General features: G+C 33.6%; 3 protein-coding genes and 1 non-coding gene across 5 annotated transcripts; 1 reads left to right on the plus strand and 3 right to left on the minus strand.

Annotated features, from left to right (window-relative positions):
- Window positions 1-1,552: 1,552 nt before the first annotated feature.
- On the minus strand, window positions 1,553-8,771 carry LOC129901760 (ubiquitin-activating enzyme E1 1-like). Of its 2 annotated transcripts, XM_055977018.1 has the most exons (7): window positions 8,572-8,771; window positions 7,095-7,468; window positions 6,657-6,874; window positions 4,091-4,885; window positions 2,954-3,822; window positions 2,434-2,866; window positions 1,553-2,336 (listed from the first exon to the last, which is right to left on the minus strand). In XM_055977018.1, exons 2-7 carry the CDS (start codon window positions 7,450-7,452, stop codon window positions 1,740-1,742), a joined length of 3,270 nt encoding a protein of 1,089 aa, XP_055832993.1. In that variant the 5' UTR covers window positions 7,453-7,468; window positions 8,572-8,771; the 3' UTR covers window positions 1,553-1,739. The 2 variants fall into 2 exon arrangements, with proteins under 2 accessions (XP_055832993.1, XP_055832992.1); XM_055977017.1 differs by lacking the exon at window positions 8,572-8,771 and having other exon boundaries at window positions 7,095-7,506.
- Window positions 8,772-11,212: 2,441 nt separating this feature from the next.
- On the plus strand, window positions 11,213-11,285 carry TRNAR-CCU (transfer RNA arginine (anticodon CCU)). Its single transcript has one exon. It is a non-coding gene; the product is annotated as a tRNA-Arg (tRNA).
- Window positions 11,286-11,490: 205 nt separating this feature from the next.
- Window positions 11,491-13,920, minus strand: LOC129898901 (gamma-interferon-responsive lysosomal thiol protein-like). The gene is made up of 5 exons (XM_055973614.1): window positions 13,663-13,920; window positions 13,141-13,206; window positions 12,880-13,020; window positions 12,204-12,285; window positions 11,491-11,606 (listed from the first exon to the last, which is right to left on the minus strand). Exons 1-5 carry the CDS (start codon window positions 13,918-13,920, stop codon window positions 11,491-11,493), a joined length of 663 nt encoding a protein of 220 aa, XP_055829589.1.
- Window positions 13,921-15,002: 1,082 nt separating this feature from the next.
- Window positions 15,003-19,569, minus strand: LOC129899481 (gamma-interferon-responsive lysosomal thiol protein-like). Its single transcript, XM_055974466.1, has 5 exons — window positions 19,229-19,569; window positions 18,428-18,493; window positions 17,961-18,101; window positions 16,118-16,210; window positions 15,003-15,524 (listed from the first exon to the last, which is right to left on the minus strand). Exons 1-5 carry the CDS (start codon window positions 19,481-19,483, stop codon window positions 15,318-15,320), a joined length of 762 nt encoding a protein of 253 aa, XP_055830441.1. The 5' UTR covers window positions 19,484-19,569; the 3' UTR covers window positions 15,003-15,317.
- Between the last annotated feature and the right edge of the window lie 1,422 nt (window positions 19,570-20,991).

The following is a 20,991-nucleotide window of genomic DNA, read 5'->3' on the forward strand; positions in this document are numbered from 1 at the left end:
TTTTGCAGAGTTGACATTTAAATTTATATAAAATTGAATAAATAAACTCATTTATTTTACGTGGCATTTTACATGATAACTTACATGATAACGTTATATTGTACATTGCATCTTATGCATAGTATGCCCAGGCTCAGGGGCTGAGTCGCATCGAATTCCCTTCGGCGAAAAATTATATTATTTATACATGATTAAAATATTTTTTTATGTATAAATAGTAGATGTCGAACCCATTTCGACTAGTTCGTGTGTCTTTTTTTTCAGATTTTGAACTCCTTATTAAAATCTTGGCTCCGCCATTGATTATGTCACATAAAACGCTTATGTGTACTTATTTAATTTTATACAAATTTTAAATATCTACTTATACACACACGAAATTGAAGGTCATAGATGTTAGTTTAAATCAAATTTATTATGCCTTTCTAATAACAAGTTTTGGCTTTGTGAAATTTGAGAAAAAGAGACTGAGATGGTCCCTTGAGTATGGGTGTACTAGTAGTTTTGTCCCTTATCTATAATACTAAATGGAAAACATCCCTCATCTTTTTAAAAGTGGACAGTTTTAGTCCAAATTTCGCAATATACTAGGGAAGCAAGCACTAAGACAAGAAGTCATGAGCTATTTTTCTAACAAAACTAGGTGTGCCCGTTTAGCTGAATAATATTTAGTAAAACTGTTTGGACATAAAATTAAATAATTTTTCAAAATTCAACTAATTCTGAAAAGTTTTAAAAAGTTATTTTCATAATTTTAAATTTTAAATCATTCATAAAAATTCAAAATCATTAGTTATGTCTACATGCCCACTAGGATTCAAGTTGACAATATAAGTTCTATGATAGCATTATTGGCCATAGAACTAGGTTTCACATTTCTATTTTATCTGTTATTTTGAATTTCGATAGGCAGAATCATTTCTTTTTATATTTTGGTCAATCAACATTAAAGATATTTTTTTCTTCTATCACACAAGAGTTATTCATCTATTCATGTTATATCTTAATAGCGTTATGTTTGAAATAAAATTATGAATTAACTTTATTACACCCCTAAATTAAATCGAACCATAATTCTTGCAATTTATCCTTTCTATATCTTTTTTTGATTGCAGAAAAATATTAATTTAACTAATATTTTAAAATTTATGCACTCAATAATTTTTCTACCCGGCAATACCTGAAATATGGTTAATTGAACAAAATTTGTCCAAAAATTATGTTATACGTACGTATCATATATTCCATTTTGTTTATTACTCTATATTATAAGCGGTAATGTGAGGAGCTTAGAGGTCAAGTTGACTGCTTAGTCATTTCTACAAGCTCCTCACATAGTAGTTTGTGAAATGTTTGCTTTAATAATAAATTATCCAGTCATTTTCACTATTTATATTTAGTAGTTTTGTTTCAATTGATTTGTTTGACTTTCATTTTGTGTGTTATATATTCAAATTACGAAAAAAAAAACATACTCTAGGTAGAGCATTCTCGTGATCACCCCGTATCTTGACAACTGAATTGACAAAACGCAGAATATACACACAACAGGAAAGCAGGTTCAAGATATTGTGAGGCACCATCAATTGACATAGTAAGGATCAAAGTTGCTATGGAAAAAAATCTTGCCGTGTATCTTACTTACATTATTAGAACATAGAGGGGACTAGAGGATAGTGCATACAAGTTGTATGATACTAAACTTTGAAACAAATACTGGAATCGATTACCAAGAAAATTCAACGGAAGTATACAGACACCAGAGGGATATCAACGTCGTCATCATTGTCATCATCACAGGCAACAACAACATCCAAGTGACAACGGTTCGGTGGTATCTCCATCTTTGCTACGTCCCTCGCCAAATCTACTACTTTCTTGTCCATCCGTTCCTTGTGCCGAGGGAACATGCTGTTATAGAGCAGGCAACTTCCACATGAAATGCTGTATGCATTCAGTCCCTTGTCTGCAAGCCATTGGATTAGTTCTCTCAATGTAGGATTGTCCTTGATGACCCACCTATCCCAAACAGTCCAGCTCGTGTCATTATGTTTGATGACCTTGGGTGGTACTGGCTCAGCTATGGAAAAAAGAGGTAGAGCAAGGTTGGCAAATGTGTTCCGGTAGTCCTCCAGTTTGTGACCACCATCTAGAACCTTATACAGCTCAAGGCAAACCAAACCCGTAGCCATCGCAGTAGTAGTCGCGATTGCTGGGATGATCCTTCCCGCGATAAACTTAGCTTTCAGTTTGTCAACTTCAGGGATACTGTAGTTTCTCGCTCTCATGTTGGCAAGTGCTGCTATAAGATCCATGTGGTAATTAGTGTCATCGTCCTGCAATTAAATGAAACATCAGTAACCGAGACAATTCATCTGAGCATCATGCAAACTTTTAACTAGACTATTAGGGAGGGCATCACAAAATTGAGACCTTCTCAAATTGAATAGGTTTCATCCTGAAGCCTGGCAGTAAATTCTTCCTACTGGACTCCAGCTTTGATATAAGTTCATCGATGACAGCAGCATCATCTATTGAAGCTGTAGAGAGACTGGTTGCTTTCTCATCAGTCACAATTTTCGCATCTTTTCTAGGTTGAAAACATGGGACCATAACCTTGTCCACCGCTTCGCTCAATTTCTTTGGGTGCTTAACCCAATCGGGAATAGGTATACCAAATGTCTCAGCACGCAATATGGATGCAGCCATGATAAAATGGAGATGACTAGGGTCAGTAGAAGAGAACTGCAAGGGATGAGGGAAGCGCTTGGGGGCTGACCAAAAGGGGGCTCCAGAACTGGTCATAGCATCCTCGGGGAAAGTGAAAATCAATTGTTTTACTCGGTTTGCAAAATAATCTTCAAACCTGGAAAAGAACAAAGGTCAGAAACATCAGAAATAAATACAGCACTATGATATTATATGCAAATGCATAATGATATTGTGTATTTACTTGAGGCGTGCCCATGCGATGCAATCTTCAAAAGTTTCACAGCTTTCTCGATCTAGACACTCGAGAATACGCTCCAAATTGTCTCTGGCTTGAGCATCACCAGCATTTGTTTGCGCAGCTGTATATTCACTTGGATTAGAAAGATAAGCGTTGACTTCGGCTGGTGTTTTCTCAAGCAAGCCCTCAAATTCGGACCGCGCCCATGTCAAACAATGATCAATATTATGTGGGAAGGAGTGCAAAGTGCACATTGGTGCTTGTTTCTCTGGAGGATCTCTTGACGCACCATAATTCTCAGTCAGATGGGGGATCACCATCTGAGTGTTACATTTGGCACCAAGGGTCCCTGATTCAAGCAGTGGCTTTTGAAAGTACAAGCATCTCTGATCGACATAAAGTCTTGCATTGACATTGTCAAGTGCGTTAATAACCACACTAAGATTCTCCCAGAAAGTGTCATCAAACACATTTTCAGTATCAGGACCCACGCGGTTCTGCAAAGCTTCAATTCGGAATTGGGGATTTATTGATGCTGCTGCAGCAGCAGCAACAGTGGATTTTGCCTGGCCGATGTTCCAATCACGGAATAGAAATTGTCTACTAAGATTACTCTTCTCAATAACATCATCATCAGTCACTGTTAATTTCCCTTGCTCGGTGCATGCAACTCCCATTAAAGCCAAGTTCTTCAGGAACTCACAACCCAGGGCACCAGATCCCACCAAAAACACCTTGGCATCTTCTAGTTTCTTCTGGAATTTCTGCCCAAAGACTGAGATTTGGGCATCATACCGAGTATTTAATGGCTTTAAATCACTGGGATCCAGTGGCTCAGTTGGAAGTGATTCCAGGGAGTCGAAGTAAAAGAACTGTAAACAAATATAACAAAAAACAAAGACGAAAGTCAGTGTCCTTTAGACCTCATAAATCAAAAAAATACTCAGACAGCCAAATTAATTGCTCGCTGAAACAATTACACCCCTTCTTTAGCAGCCTCGCTCCCCACCCCCCAAATCTTTGGTGTGGTGATTGAGGGGGCGGAGGGGGATTCGGGGGGTGAAGATTGGGAAAGGACCTTTGGAGAAACAGAACTACATAGAAATGCAATTGACAGAAGGCAGTAACAGCATTTATAACCTGATAAAGCGGATGAAACTTCCCAGAGCAAGCCTTCACAACCTCCTGCCCAACAATACCACCAAACATAGCAGCCATGGGATTAAGTTCGGCACGTGCACCATGAGAAAACTGCTGTAGAAGTTTTGGGTTTATATCATCCAGGTTGACCTTCCCATTACTTTCATTTAAATTGGTGGCAATAGAGATCAGCCTCTGAGCATCATCTTCTGAACCAGCAAGAGGAAACCGTGCCAAATCTGATCTGAACTTGTCTAATGCTTGGAATGCCAAATGCAGCAGAGGTGGGCGGTCAAACTTTGAGAAATCACTAAGAAGAAAATCGCCAGGATCCATGATAGCTTCCCGCAATGTCTTGAAATTCAAAATTTTGGGTTGCTTAACCTGAGTAACAATACCACCTCTCTCATAGGGACCAAAGTTTGTTGTGTCCTCGTCGAGGGTAAAGGAATAAGGTCTTGCACTTGTAATTTTTCTTGGCTTGCCATCATTAAGTTCTGTCATGCCATGTACTTCTGAGAACACAACTAGGTCCCCATCCTGAAACTCAAGCCTTTCATCATCCACACACGAAATTAGGACAGGGTTATCATTACTAATCGATGCAATAATGCCTGTATGAGGTTCTTCACCATCCACATCAAAAACTGTGAACTCAGGGCCAAAATCACAAAAAACATAACCAAATAGACCCCTCACTTCAGTTCTAATAAATGCTATAGGAGGTTGATGATTGTGGCAGTAGTCACTGAATTCCAGTGCATCCTCTAAGCTGGTGTTAGTAAACACCACAGCCTGCATCAAAACAACATAACATTCAGTGTTTGGCAGGAAACTATCTAGTCAGACAGTTAGATTGGAATTTCATAGCAGTCCAAAGTTCAAATGAGTTGGCAAAAGGAGATTAAAGACTTGGCAAATTGATATTCCTCAACAGGAACAAATTGCAAGAACTTGGCATGATTAAGGTAGTAAATAAATGCACACTACATTCCCAAAAGTCCAAATACTTATAAATCTTAGTAATTGATATTCCTTAACAGGAACAAATTGCAAGAATTTAGCATGACTAAGGCAGTAAGTGTGCAGCATTCCCAAAAGTCCCAACGCTTATAGATTTCTCTCGTTGAAGGAACTTGCTTCTACCGACCAAGTCATATCTCCTTATATAGAAATTCTACCACAAAATGCATGATACTCAGGCAGCACCAACCAAAAATCATACTAGCAGTTAAAGTAAAGATCAACACGAACATATGCAAATCAACGCAACATCAAAAGATGTGAGCAAATCTACTTCTACAATTACAAACTAATAGTCAACCCCAGACAAGTAGGGCCAGCTAATGTGAATCCTCCCTGACCATGTTTCTTCAATTAAAATTCTTCTCCGGCCAGCATAAGGATAAAATGTGCTCCTGAATTGTTTCCCATATTGTATTCGAAACATTGGGTCTACTGACATCAATCATGTATGATTTCCACCTCTCAGAAAAGTTAGAAGAATCAGCCTGGTTTTGATTAACCAACATCTATAAAATTCGAGGCATCTCACCAAGAGAAATGATGAACATGATTCAGACAACTACTTCTATTAATTCAAAGAGCGATCCACCATAATACTATGTCAAGAGCGAATGATAGTCTAGTCGGACAATTTGACCTGATCACCTCACTAGATAAACATACCTCCCATTCCAACTAGTTTCACTTGGATGACTTTCATGAAGAGACCAAGATGGAAGTTTGAATAATGAATTTATGCCAAAATAGTTGTTACAAGATGCGTAATACATGTCAAGTTAAATAAATCCATAAGTACTAGTAGCAAGAGTTTTTAATTATTCCCTTCGTTCCAAAATAAGTTGTGTTTTTAGCTATGGAACACCCCCTCAAGAAAACTACTCATTACTAAAACTAAGACGTATTTTTACCAACTTACCCTTAATAAATACCTTGAAAAAGATGTAGCTCTCTAGTAGTTTCCTGGTTATGTAAAACTTCCTTTATTTAAATAAGAGTAGAATTGGAAGAACATCATAGTGCCTTCTTGGTTATGTGAAACACCACTTATTTTGAAACAAAATAAAAAGTTGAAAACACCACATATTTTGAAATGGAGGGAATAGATTGTTTAAAGATAGTAGGGCCATTCTTTGGGGACGGGCGGAAATAGAGATGTGGTCAATGAGAATATGGATTAATAGTTGACAAGATGGTTGTAATAAAGGGAGTATGAACACATAAGTCGTATCTTTTTAAAAGGAGTATCAACACAAAAGTCTACCTTTTTATCTTCTAGCATCTCAGGTATATATGACAGCAGAAATATATTTTTTTTTACAAGTAGCATCCACCTTTGCACGAAAACAGCATACATCTCTCGAACTTTTTTTAACTTTTGGTCGATAAATCAAAGACAACATTATTAATTTGCACCAAAGAACTTCCAAAAGGTCTATCACATCTCTTAGGAGTTACCATGCATCAGTTAGAACAAATAATTTTCTTTGAATAACCAAATTTCTTCCATGGAAAAAGCTAAAACTCAAAGATAGCACCTTACCTGGAAATCAGAAAGCTTTTCTTTGGTCAATTTTGTAGTCAAACTTGAGACGACCACAGCATTGTTGAGCTCTTGTAGCTTTTGAACAGAAGCAAGTGCTCTGTTCTTACCAACATCACTCTCTGAGAAAATAAAATTGCTTGACAAATCCCACAACTGCACTTCTCCTTCATCATGCAGAGTCACAGACTTTACACCAGCAAGTACGAGATTCTTTGCTGCAATCACATGGAAATACATATATCACACAAATGCAAAGAAACACTAAAATACCGAAAATAGCCTGATTGACATGATGCCACAAGAAAAGGTCCAGAATTCAATCTTATATAAACTATAGTTGTTGCTATTGCTACAGCGGTTAACAAGTGTAGGTACACGTAACCTATGCAACGCTTTATATTGCATTACACTTTTTTAAGAGATGGTAACAAATACCTATTTCAGCACCAAGCCCTCGGATCCCCGAGACAAGAACGTTAGAAGCAAAGAGCCGTCGCATAGTTTCACGGCCATACACGGCGAGCTGCCTGCTGTGGAGATCCTCATCAATATCATGTGGATTGCCATCATCAAAAGCCATTTCAGTCACTGACTGTTCAACACTACTGCTGCTAGCGTTACCGTTAGTATTATTACTTGTGACCTTGTTACTACTGCAACCGCTGGTATTCTCTTTGGTGTCGGAAGAGATCACACAACTAATTTTATGCTTTTTAAGAGCACTTTCTGAATCACAACTGCTACTGTTATCTTCAACTACCACGCCTTCTGCCGGTCTCTTTCTAGGAAGCATATAGTGCAACAAACAGCTAAACGATCGGCGAAAACCCATTGAGACAACCAAAATCAGAAAACAACTCAAAAATGCAAGATCAAAAGACACAAAATGCATATATCCAAAGCAGGATAATCCGAAATATCAGATCAACATAAGTACTGTACCACTAGCATTTAACTTTGCGCCATTTGTAATTTATTCCAAATATAGTATATCAAGCAAAGAAGAAACACTAAAAATTCAAAGCAAGATAATCCAATATATCATAACAACATAAATACCTAACAATAACATTTACTTTGTGTCATCTGTAATTTATTCCAAATACAGTACACCAAGCAAAGAAGAAATGCAAAAACTCAAAGCACAATAATTCCATATATCATAACAAGATAATACCTAAAACTGCCATTTACTTTATGACATTTGTAATTTATTCCAAATACAATACATCAAGCAAAGAAGCTTGCATCGAAAGACAAAGGCATATTGTTACAACTCAGTAGATCGTGACAACAACAACGGTACATAAGACTTAACGGTTGCAATTGATTCCAAATTCCAAACACCATATATCAAGCAAAGAAGCTTGCACCGAACACACAAAGGCATGAGTTATTTTAGTTTTTTCTCACACAAATCCAGTGGATCTTGACAGATAAAATATCTCCGTTCGCATTTAACTCCAAATACATATAACAATCAAGGCAGCTCGCACAAGAAAAAAAAAGTATGATTACATATGACAACGACTAAATCTCAGTAGATCGTGAGAGATAAAATATCATAGTTTGCAACTAATTCCAGCTCGCACAAGCTAAAAAAAAAAGTACTACTACATAGGACGACAACTAAATCTCAGTAGATCTTCATAGCAAAAATCAACATATCAGTGAATCGCCATAGCAAAATCCAACATCTCAGTGAATCGCCACAGCAAAATTCAACATATCAGTGAATCGTCGTAGCAAAATTCAACATCTCAGTGAATCGGCACAGAAAAATTCAACATCTCAGTGAATCATCACAGCAAAATTCAACATATCCGTGAATCGTGATAGCAAAATTCAATTCAACATCTGAGTAGATCGTAATAGCAAAATTTAAAGCAGAGATAGATAAAAAAAAAATTACCGATTGAGTGCGAAGGTATGAGTGAAGATGAGTGATCGGAAAGATGGAGAAGTTAAGGAGAAGAATTTTCATGTGTGGAGTGAAGAACAAGTTTCGATAGTGAAGGGAAAGGGGGGTATTTATGGGGGGTTTTTGTGCGAGAGGAATTTTCTCGGTTTTTAGAGATTTTGGGGGTTTACAAAGAAGAAATGGGTAGCGTTTCCATTACGTGCATCTCTTTTTGTGTGTGAATTTATACTTCCATCATTTTGAAATGTTTAGTAATATTTATTCAATTTATAAAATTAATAAATAAATTATTATATTTTTTGTATTTTATTTTTATTATTAAATATTACTTTTTTAATCACTATATAAAATTAATAATAGATAATTATTATTGTGCGAAGAAATAATTTTAGAAAATACCAAAATGGTGTACTATTTAATTTATAAATTAAATATGTTTTTTTCAAATTAACATTATAACCTCTACGATCTTGATAAATAAAATAAATAGTGCTTATTATTGGTGCTAGTTAATATGTATCGTCTATTTGATGAAAAATTATATTGACAAAAATTGAGACAATAATATATGTGTGAAAGTTAATTATAATTAAAGATGATGCAAAAATATTACAAATTTGAATAGATGAAAGCAAAAATCAAAACAGAAAGAAGAAATTAATTACATTATCTACAAATTTCATAATATAAAAATAGTCACCATCATCCCTATTTAGAATAGAGGGAAAAGGCATAAATTCTCCTTGTATCGAAAAGTCAGTTACATATTTAAATTATTATGACAATTTATTACACATCTGAACTTTCTAAAAGTGAAAAATTATTACCCCCTAAAATATACGTGACCCAAAAAAAAAGAGTAGTGCTTCAGATTTTGTAAAGTTAAAAAAAAAAAAATCACTTCACCCCTACATCCTTTCTTCTTCACACCCGTCTATCCTCTTCTTCTTCATACCCGCCTTCATTTACTCTCACTTTGAATCTTGATTTTTTTCTTTCAAAATTTATTAAAGTAAAAATATTTAAAAAAACAAAAAATCACCCCACCCCCACGTCCTTTCTTCTTCACACCAACCTACCCTCTTCTTCTTTACGCCCACTTCTATTTACTTCCCATTTTAAATCTTGAATATTTTTTCTTTCAAAACCCATTAAGAAGAAGAAGAAATTTTTAATAAAGAAAAAAAATATAAAAAATCAGATGGGTACTTAATAATTAATTAGGAGTCAATTAGTATAAAATATAATTGATAAAAGAAAGTTAATTAATAAATAAAATAAAATAAAATAAATATAAAAAATCGGATGGGTGGTTAATAATTGATAGGTAGTTAATAATTAATTAGGATTTAATTAGTATAAAATATAGTTAATAAAAGAAAAGAAAAAAATATAAAAAATCGAATGGGTGGTTAATAATTAATTAGGAGCTAATTAGTATAAAATATAGTTAATAAAAGAAAAATTAATTAATAAAGAAAAGAAAAGAAAAAAATATAAAAAATCAGATAGATAGTTAATAATTAATTAGGAGTTAATTAGTATAAAATATAGTTAATAGAAGAAAAGTTAATTAATAAAGAAAAAAAAAGAAAAAATATAAAAAATTATAATCTCTGACGTGGCACTAATGTAGCATCACGTGACAGCATATATAATACATAACATACTATGAAAGTGATGTTATATATTTAAGTGTGTAATAAGTTTACTTTTAAATAATTTAGATTTATAATAGATCGTTATAATAATTTTAATGTATAACTGATTTTTTGATATAACTTTGGGGGAATTTATGCCTTAAAATATAGATAAAATGGGACAATAATCTGCATAATGATCAACGTCATTGCCTGCATAGTGCGGTGTGCCATACTTTTCAATACTTGGGCTAAAAGTAATAACATAAATGTACTACATTAAGAAAATATTTATCATTTATAATAATAATTTTTTTTACTAAACACTTATAATATAATTTTAATATATATTAGCAAAAATAATTTATAAAACTCATATAATACAAGTTTTATTCATTGATAATATATTTATCATATACTTTAATACACTTATAATATATTGTGTCAATTTCTCACTAAAAAAATATAATATATTTTAAAACACTTATAATACATTTATATTGCATGCATAATTCACTTTTAATACATAGTAGATATATCATAATATTGTTATATATTGTTATAAATGGTAATAAATAAAAAGTATCGCTAAAATTAGTAATTATTTATTAAAAAGTGTTTTTTCTAGTAATTTTTTCATTCCGCCGTTACATTTAATTTGATTTTTATACGAAAAAAAGAGTATTATTTTTTTGATTTATCTATTATAATAAATTAAGAAAAAATAATTAATTTCTTTCAATATTATTATTATTATAACTAAATAATTATAAAATTTTAATTATTAAATTTAAATTTTCAAATATTTCCTTGAGGAAATAATTAAGTTATCAAGTAAAATAAAACTGAAGGATCGTTTAATGGAATGTATAAGAACAATGCCATAGTGGGACCTCTAGTCACGAATTATTCTCCAAAGCTTTCAACAAGTACATGGGCAGAGGAGGAGACAGAGTTTGGTTTATTATAAAATAGTTAGTAGACAAGAAATGGCGTCTGTAGCTCAGTGGATAGAGCGTCTGTTTCCTAAGCAGAAGGTCGTAGGTTCGACCCCTACCTGACGCGATAGTATTTTTTAAATTTTCGCACAGCTTGATGATAAAATAATTTAATTTTTAGTATGTTTCCCATAGTTTTATTCACCTACTAATTCTCTTGGGTGTGTAACTTTTAGGTCCTAATTGTTTTATTGTCAAAAGAAAGTTAAATAATCTTCGTAATATCACATCCCAAATAAATCAAACTCTCATATTACAATTTACAACATTTCCTATAAACATTTGATTAGGGAACTGGTGAAACTTAAAGAATTAGATGAGCTGCACCCAGGGACTGGCGCGGTTCCATTGTAAGCTTTGCAGATGTAGCTTATGAATTCCCTGTAGTTCTGTAGCGATGAAAATACATTGTTATCGTGTTAAAAAGAAAGTAATTTTGGGGGTTGACGGTAATCTTTTGGACTATGTTGTTCAGATGCTCCAAAAATGTTAAATCCTCCAATAATGCACTACTTTTGGGAGGATCCTACAAATACCTGGTGGCTTTTTTGAAGATTAACATAGCCTTTGGATGGTTTGACGCGACTAGCAAACCAAGTTGTGCTTAGAGGAGAAATGAAAACTTTCATACAACACCATAACCGGTGATTTTCTGATTCTTTGTACTTCTAGATCATGGCCATCATCCGATTGCCCTCCCTCCCACGACACTTAGAGCTCATTTATATTAGTCACAAATCATATAAAACAAGAATTCAGGAAGCAGGTAGATATAGAAAAACTTGTGAAGAACTATTGAAAGCAAAAGGCATTATCAAAGCAACATATCCAGTGTACGCAATTCCACAAGAGGAGTCTGAAAAGGTAAAGTGTACACAGACCTTATCCCTACCTTGGGAAGTAGAGAGGTTGTTTCCGACATGGACTCTAATTAGGTAGATTATATTGCAAAATGAAAGAATATAGAGGAAGAATTGGAAACTACCAGAGTAAAGCGGTTGGCCATCAACAACAACCCATGGCACAAATTTATGCGGAGGTGTCTCAGCTGCGTAACGTAGTTCAAGCTGCACATAAGATTTAAGTAACGTTAATTCACATAGCATAAGATAATCGAAGTTCTTTACATATCAAATTTGCTTCACTTCTATGATTTTCTTTCCTTGTTCAATCGAAGTTCTTTACAACCAGAAATGAGGAATACATTAAAATGTGAAATTAACGACAACAACATACATCGTGGATATGGAGAGGGTACAGAGGACGTACGTAGATCTTACCTCTATTTTAGGTAGAGATGTTGTTTCTAATAGACCGTGACTCAAGAGAAAAATAGTTCAAAGCAATCCCCCAAAAAAAAGAAGTAACAAGAAATAACAGACATTAACAAAAACAATAGAGAGAAACAAGACAATAACTACAAGTCTACAACAATGTAATATGATAGTCGAAGTATAAGAAACAACTGATATTAACAGACGATATGTGAAATCAGAAATCTCAAATAAATTTGAAATTTACTTAACCCAAAGTGAAATCTTTGCAGCAATGAAATTCAGAAACAATACTGATTTGCCATGAAATGCTCAATAACATCCAAAATACAAAAAGAGGGAAGTTATAAAAACAGGATTAGACTTAAATCAATCAAGAGAACTAACCTTTTTCCCTCGTTCCCTGCCAACACAATCAGTAACGAGTTTTTTTTTCAAATTCAGTTTTTCGAAACATGTCTCCCACTGGATATAATTCTTATGGTAGATCAAACTTTCCACACAGTAAATAAAAGGGAAGTGCTCCTTCTGCATCAAATATATCCGATAAAAAATGCAATTAGAATTTTTCGATAACTAAACTATGTGCAAGTAAATTGCTCAGAAAATACAGATAACAGGAAGGTGCAATTTTAATTAACAGCTTACCAAATGTGGCCAGACATCAAGAGCACAAGCCTCAACAGTGTCCAGAAAACATTCATCTGGACCATTCTGCAACCATAACAACAAAGAGAACATCATAAATCTCTTCTTCTTTTTTTTTTGATAATCGTGGTGTTCAGAACAGTTTATGTGCACCTCGACTAATTCCAAGGGATACTTGTCACCTCCACCACTAACAGATACCAAATAAGTGTTGTTGATACTATTCTTATATATCAACATGATTTTCCCACCAGACAAGCGCATTGGAAAAACACAGGATGGGAAAAGATTCTCATTGAAACATTGGAAAACTTCTTAATTTTTTCATGTGAAAACACTATCATTTTTTTTTACTGATTCAATCAAAATATCTGTCTGAATAACTACTGAACATTTTTCAGTGCGAAAATAGTGATTTTTATGTACGAAAATTAATTCAATACTAACAGATGATATCGCTATCTCAAAATTTAAAATTCACTAAATATGTACAAGAAAAAAAAAGTGAGATTGTCGGAGTACCTGGCATTTGAAGGTGTTATTGGGTTGAATCTTTGTATTTCCCCAAGGAACAAGTTTAAGATCAACAAAATTAATCATCCCATTTTTGAAAATTTTAGGTAAATAATTAACAATGAAATTGGAACAACCAGGACAGAGGCTTTCATAATACAAAGTCAAAGAAACTTTTTCCTCACAAGAAATTGAAGAAAACTGGATGAAGCATAACAAGGAAAATGGGAAAATTGATGATACACTTTTTTGAAAAGAAATTCCCATTTTTGAGATGATTTGAATTTTGGAACTTTTTTCTGTGTTTTTGACTTTATGGGGTTTGTGCTGATGAAATCATTATTTATCATAGAGTTGATTTTTGATTACTGATTCGAGCAACAAAAACATTTAGATTAAGAAGCATAAGAGGAAAGTAAAGGAACTCAATTTTAAATTAGCTGAGAATTTATCAAAAATAACTTTTCTATCTACGGAATAAAATTCAGTTACACATCCAGTTTACGATATTGCAATGTTGTTATAGCATTGAAGACATCTAATGTTTTTGGTTTTTGAAGTTAAACTATACAAAAGTATGTGTTTTTTTATTAAAGAAATTAATTATTCACTTTTTAAATTATTCACTTAAAAACATAATGCGAACGCCATTGGAAACGAGAAATTCTAAATATTATGTGCACACGATTTCACATGACTATTCATAAATTTCGATTATATTTTTTTATATAATTGCCTACTTTATACTTTTTCTATTGGAATAAATTAATATGACTATTAGCTGTCTTATACACGAATAAAAAAATTCAACGTGAATTATATTTTATTTTAAAACTAATGCAGATCTCATCGATATCAAATGCCACTTTCCAAAAAATATTTCCTCAAGGCATTTTATAATGCCACATTTCACAATGAATAAAGTATAGCTTATGTCAAGGAATTCGTTACTAAGGAAAACATAACTGATTCCGGAGAATAACTGAAACTATTTTTCAGAAGCTAAATTTTTTTTTATATAAAAAAATAATTTCTTGAAAAAACAACATTTCAAAATATTTTTAAAAAACTTGACCAAACACTAAATTGTTGCTCAAAATTGTTTGGTCAAACACGAACTATTTCTCACCGAAAGTACTTTTTAAAATAAGCAAATTTTAAAACATTGGCCAAAACAAGCTAATAATCCATAGTCGAATTAAAAAGTGATTTTGTGAATTCTACTGAATCCATTACTTTCGATTTGAACTGTGTGCAACAATGCTAAACAAGATATATATGTGTATAATAAGATCACATTCATTCTGAATCGACCGAATTTACGTTGCGGCTACTTTGATGTAGACAACTTATAAAAACCCATACTTTCTATATCCACATCCCAAATTGAACCAAATTCTCACATTACAACATTTCCTCTATCAACAGCTGATTAGAGAACTTAGCATCTTCTTCATTATCATCCATATTACAACTGCATAAACCAACTACAGTATCTCATCATTTCATAAAACGAACGTCGTTTCACGTTTGTCTGCACCACGAAGCTTTATTGTATTATACAGATGCAGTGAGCTTACCGCGGTTCAACCATGTACAGTATCTCATCATTTCATAAAATGAACGTCGTTTCACGTTTGTCTGCACCACGAAGCTCTATTGTATTATACAGATGCAGTGAGCTTACCTCGGTTCAACCATGATGTAATAGCCGAACTTACAGTTGATAACTTGGAAATGGCTGCCTGCTTTAAACAGAAAGGTTTAAATTTCCGTCCCATTTTAATGACGTTGATGGATGAGCTGCAACTGGGGACAGGAGCAGTTCCTTTGTACGCTTTGCAGATGTAGGTTATGAAGTTCGTGTAGTCCTGCAACAATGAAATATATTTTCATACAGCAAACCATAACTGGTTGCGGAACTTCTAATTATCCCCTTGCGTTAAGAGGGCATTAACGACAGTTAAAAGTTGTACAAAACTCTTCATACTGATTTTGGTATGCTTTACTTGAGCCGAGTGTCCATCTGAAACAATTTCTCTACCTTCACAAGGTAAGAGGGTAAGGCGGCGTACACACCACCCTCCCCAGACCCTACTTGTGGGATTACACTGAGTATGTTGTTGTTTTAAAAATTATACAAAGCAAAAACTTCGAGAGCAGATAGATATAGAAAAGACTTCGAGGAATTGTTGATATCCAAGGCAATTTCGGAGGTAGATAGCTCTAAATCAGCCCAAAAAGCTGAAGTCCGCTCCTTAAAGTGAATAGGGTGGCAACTTTCATATTATTGTGGAATAGTTTTCAGGGGAAATGCAGGACGGGGGGAAGGGATTTGTTGCCGGTGTGCATGCAGGAAAAGAACTCTAAAAACATATTTCGACAAACAGTTAGAAAAGGACTATAACACTAGATACTTAATAAACAGTACAAGTTCTGAAATGTAGAGTAAGAAGAAACTGACGTCATAAAGTGGTTGGCCATCAACAACAACCCATGGTACATATTTATGTGGAGGTTGAAGGGCATTCGTCTCAGCCGCATACTGTAGTTCGAGCTGCACATAAGATCAAGTAACATTAATTCACACAACATAAGATGTTACTATATGAAACAAAACATTGTACCATCAAAGCTCTTAATAAATCAAATTTGCTTCCGATAAGCTTGATAATAATGATTTTCTGTTGTTGGAATTCAAGCCAAACAAATGGATGATAGGACTAGATTTCTGAGTTATTCTACACAATTTCATCAATCTCAAACAGCACATGTGAATAACTTAAATCCTCTCCAGCCCCAGCATAGCAAGAAATGAGGAAAACACCATTTGTTGACCTGCACCTCTAGAAATTTCTAAAGTACTTTTACTGCTATGTTAGCAATTTTGTCTTGAATTTCTTAATTAATTTGATGCACTTCCCCACTTTATGTTACTCTCATGAGTCATGAAGGTTACAACTACAATTTCATTAACCAAGCTGCCACTTGTTTACCGAAAACTGGGGGTTTATTTCTTGAGAACCAAAAACTAGGTATTTCAAGTTTTTCAGAAGTTCCATGTTCTAGTGGAATGGGAGACGACTTGAACGTTAACGCATCTCTGACATGGCAACGGCAGTGACTACATTTCAAGGGAATTTGATGAGTATTGTTCAAGTCATGGGATCATACATGAAAAGACAGTTCCCGAAATCCCACCGCAACACGATGGTGTAACTAAGAGGATGAATTGCATCATGGTTGAGAAGGTGAGAAGCATGCTCAGAATGGCTAAACTGCCCAAGTCATCATCGGATGAAACAGTTCAGACTTCAGACAACCTATTACTTGATCAACAGAAGTCTATCAATTTCGGGTTTAGATATCCCAGAGAAAGTTTAGACGAATGAGAAAGTGTCCTACTCCCAAGCTAAAGGTTTTCATGTGAGAGCTTTCAATCATGAACTGTAGGAGAAACGAATGAAGTTGGACAACAAAGTCGTTCCTCGCATATTCATCGGTTACATATTGTGGGATCCGTAGAAGAAGTCATCAGAAGCAGAGGTATAGTATTCCGGGGGTCGAAACAGAACATTGGGAACTGTAAACTGGATATTCCATATACCAGAGAGATATCTCAAGGGACTGCTTGTGTTTTGAAAGATCTGATCCTTTCAAGCAGTGATTTTTTCTTTATTGAGAATGATTTTCCACATTTGAATCTTGCTGTTGTTGTTTCTCTCATTTATTCTCGCTGCCACATCCGTTTTTATTCTTGTAATTTACCCTGAGTAGTATTTTTAAGTGCTATTTTTACCAACACATTGAAGGGTATATCCAAGAGGGAGAAAGAGAAGATATATCCAAAAAGGTGGAACTACAACTATTACGATAATGAAGCATGACATAACACTTTCTTTTTATTTTTTACGACTGTCTTCTTAAACTTAATTTCGTGAAGAATACATTCAAATTCAATTACTTCTATATACATAGATGCATAACGTGAGCTAGTATGCTCAAGAATGCATATCTGCGAGCTGACAATAGCAGACTTGAAGAAATTCCTCTTCTTCATATTCATATGTTCAACATCTATTGATTAAGCATATAGCACAACAATGGAAAAAAAGTTCTGTTGTTGTTTTTTGTTGCACATTGTGATGTGAAAATCATAAATTTCAAATACATCTTTACAGCAAAGTAATTCAGAAATAATACCAATTTACCACGAAATGCTCAATAACACCCGAAAAACAAAAACCAGAGAGAGAAACAGAAAGGATATGATTTATGATTAGCTCTAAATCAATAAGAGAACTAACCTCTTTCCCTCGCCCACTGACGACACAATCAGTAACAGGCTTTTTCTTCAAATTCAGTTTTTCAAAACATGTTTCCCACTGGGTATAGTTCTTATGGTAGACCAGACTTTCCACACAGTAAATGAAGGGAAAGTGTTCATTCTGCATCAAATATTGAATAAAAACACAACTATAATTTAGAATAACCTCCTAAGAGAGATAGAAAAGTAGCAAGCTACCTGTCATTTATCAAGTAACTCTATAGGCTCTAACGTGATGCTACACATTTATCTTATAAGGGGTCGTTTGCTTCAAGACAAGTTATCCAAGGACTAGTAACGCAAGAATTAGTAACGCAGGGATTATTTATTTGGATAAATCAACCTAAGCATGCTCCAAGTGAATTGAATTGTGATGTTTCTAAGCTTTTCCAATTGGCACACTACAACTATCGAAAACATGCTCAACAACTTTGATTAGAAGCTTACCAAATCTGGCCAGGCATCAATTGCACACGCCTCTACAATATCCAGAAAGCATTCAGCTTTTCCATGCTGCAACCATTACAAAGAGAACTTCATAAATCTCTAGTTTTGACTGATGCTATGCATTATATAAATATATACGTAACAACAACAAGACACCCAGTGTAATCAATCACACAAGTAGGATCCGAAGAAAGTAAAGTGTAGGCAGATTTTACCCTGCTTCTTCCAGAATATATATGTGTTAGAAGTACAAAACAACTTAAACTTAACTAGCCAAACTATACCCCGGATACAGATCTAGTCCTTCTCAATGGGTTCAACTCCACTCACTCTTTATTTGTTCAACCATTATACATACACAAAAATGTTTACAAAATGTATAAATATCACACTCTAAACTCAGAGGAGGCATAGTTTACTTGGTTCAACTGAACACGTAGTATTCTGGAATGTCAAAAGTTATCAAAATTTTAACTTGATGTTGTGTTTGAACATGGCTTTTACTTTGAAAAAAATTGAAGTTTTGTGAGTCGAAGTCCCAAAACCTCCTCGGAGCCCCTTTTTTAGAACTTGAAAATATTTAAAGATTGATCAAATTTCATGGCCAAACAGATATTTCAAGATAACAAATTTAAAATCTACGCCTAAAATCTATGGTCAAACGCTAGCTAAATTTTGGATCCGTCTCCAATTGAGGGGTGGAGCTAGAATATTGCTTACAGATTCAGTTGAATCTAGTAGCTTTGATCCAAATGTTGTACAAATTAAAGAACAACAAAAAAGGGGGGATTCTTGGAAAACCTGGCATTTGAAGGTGTTGTTTGGTTGAAGCCTAGTATTTCCCCATGGAACAAGTTTAAGATCAACAATATCAATAATCCCATTCTTGAAAATCTTAGGTAAGTAATTAACAATGAAATTGGAACAGAAAGGACAGAGGCTTTCATAATACAAAGCCAAGGAAACTTTTTTCTCACAAGAAATTGAAGAAAATTGGGTGAAACATAGCAAGCAAACTAGAAAAAAAGTTACATTTTTTTGAAAAGAAAAACCCATTTTTTTTAGATGATGGAATTTGGGAAAAGGAAATTAATTTGTGAGGTTATTTCAAGATTGTGAATTTGAGGATTAAGCAAAAAAAAAATATTAAATAAAAATAAAATGATAAATTTAATTAATTTTTTAATATAGGATAAATTTAAAATAATAAAATAAAAATAAGAACATAAGTATTTCTCAAGGCGTGTAACCTGACAGCCCTTAATTTTAGGAAATAGTAGTATACGAAAGGTACCTCAAAGTTGGAGATATTTACACTTAACCCAAATGTATTTCTCCACGTTTGTGTGGTAAATGTCACTGTGACCAACAGACCCAAATTAGGTATTTTGCACAAATGAATGAATGGTTCGACAATGACAAGTTGTTTGTTAGATTGGTGGTGTCTAATATTTTATTATTATTATTATTATTATTATTATTATTATTATTATTATTATTTAATAAAAATACATAAGTATTTGGAGGCATATTTAGAATTTTGAAGGAATGGACACATTATTATTAAAAGATGGATCTAAAATATAAATTGATTGATTTGATTTTTGTATTCTTATTGTAACAACAATATATCCAGAGAAATTTTACTAAGTGGAGTATGAGGAAGATAGAGTGTACGCAGATCTTATCACTACTCCAAAGAGGTAGAAAGGCTGTTTTCGATTGATCCTCGGCTCAGGTACTCAAACTCAAGTACAAAAAAAAGAAAATAATGAAGAAGCATAGCAATAAATAAGAAAGAAAATGTAGAATTTACAAGAAAAAACAGTAACGTCATCAAATAGTATGATAATCGAAACACAATAAATAATATTGCAAGGCAAGACAACACTCTATCCCTACTAACATTCCACTCTAACTAGCCAAACTATACCCCAAATACAGATCTTAAAATTATTTAAAGATTGATCAAATTTCATGGCCAAACAGATATTTCAAGATAAAAAAAAAAATTTAATCTACATCTAAAATTTATGGTTAAACACTAACTAAATTTTGGATCCGCCTCCAATTGAGGGGTGGAGCTAGAATATCGCTTACAGGTTCAGTAGAATTCAGTAGTTTTGATCCAAATATTGTACAAATTAAAGAACAAAAAAAAAGGAAGAATTCTTGAAAAACCTGGCATTTGAAGGTGTTGTTTGGTTGAAGCCTAGTATTTCCCCATGGAACAAGTTTAAGATCAACAATATCAATAATCCCATTCTTGAAAATCTTAGGTAAGTAATTAACAATGAAATTGGAACATTCATGACAAAGGCTTTCATAATACAAAGCCAAGGAAACTTTTTTCTCACAAGAAATGAAAGAAAATTGGGTGAAACATAGCAAGCAAACAAGAAAAAAAGTTGCATTTTTTTGGAAAGAAGAACCCATTTTTTTTAGATGATGGAATTTGGGAAAAGAAAACTATTTTGTGGGTGTTTTTCAAGATTGTGAATTTGTGGATTATTTAAGTTAAATAGATATTAAAAAAAGGAAAAATGGCCAAAAATATCGTTAAA

Source organism: Solanum dulcamara, chromosome 8 (assembly GCF_947179165.1).
Source record: "Solanum dulcamara chromosome 8, daSolDulc1.2, whole genome shotgun sequence".
NCBI classification, from domain to species: Eukaryota; Viridiplantae; Streptophyta; class Magnoliopsida; order Solanales; family Solanaceae; genus Solanum; species Solanum dulcamara.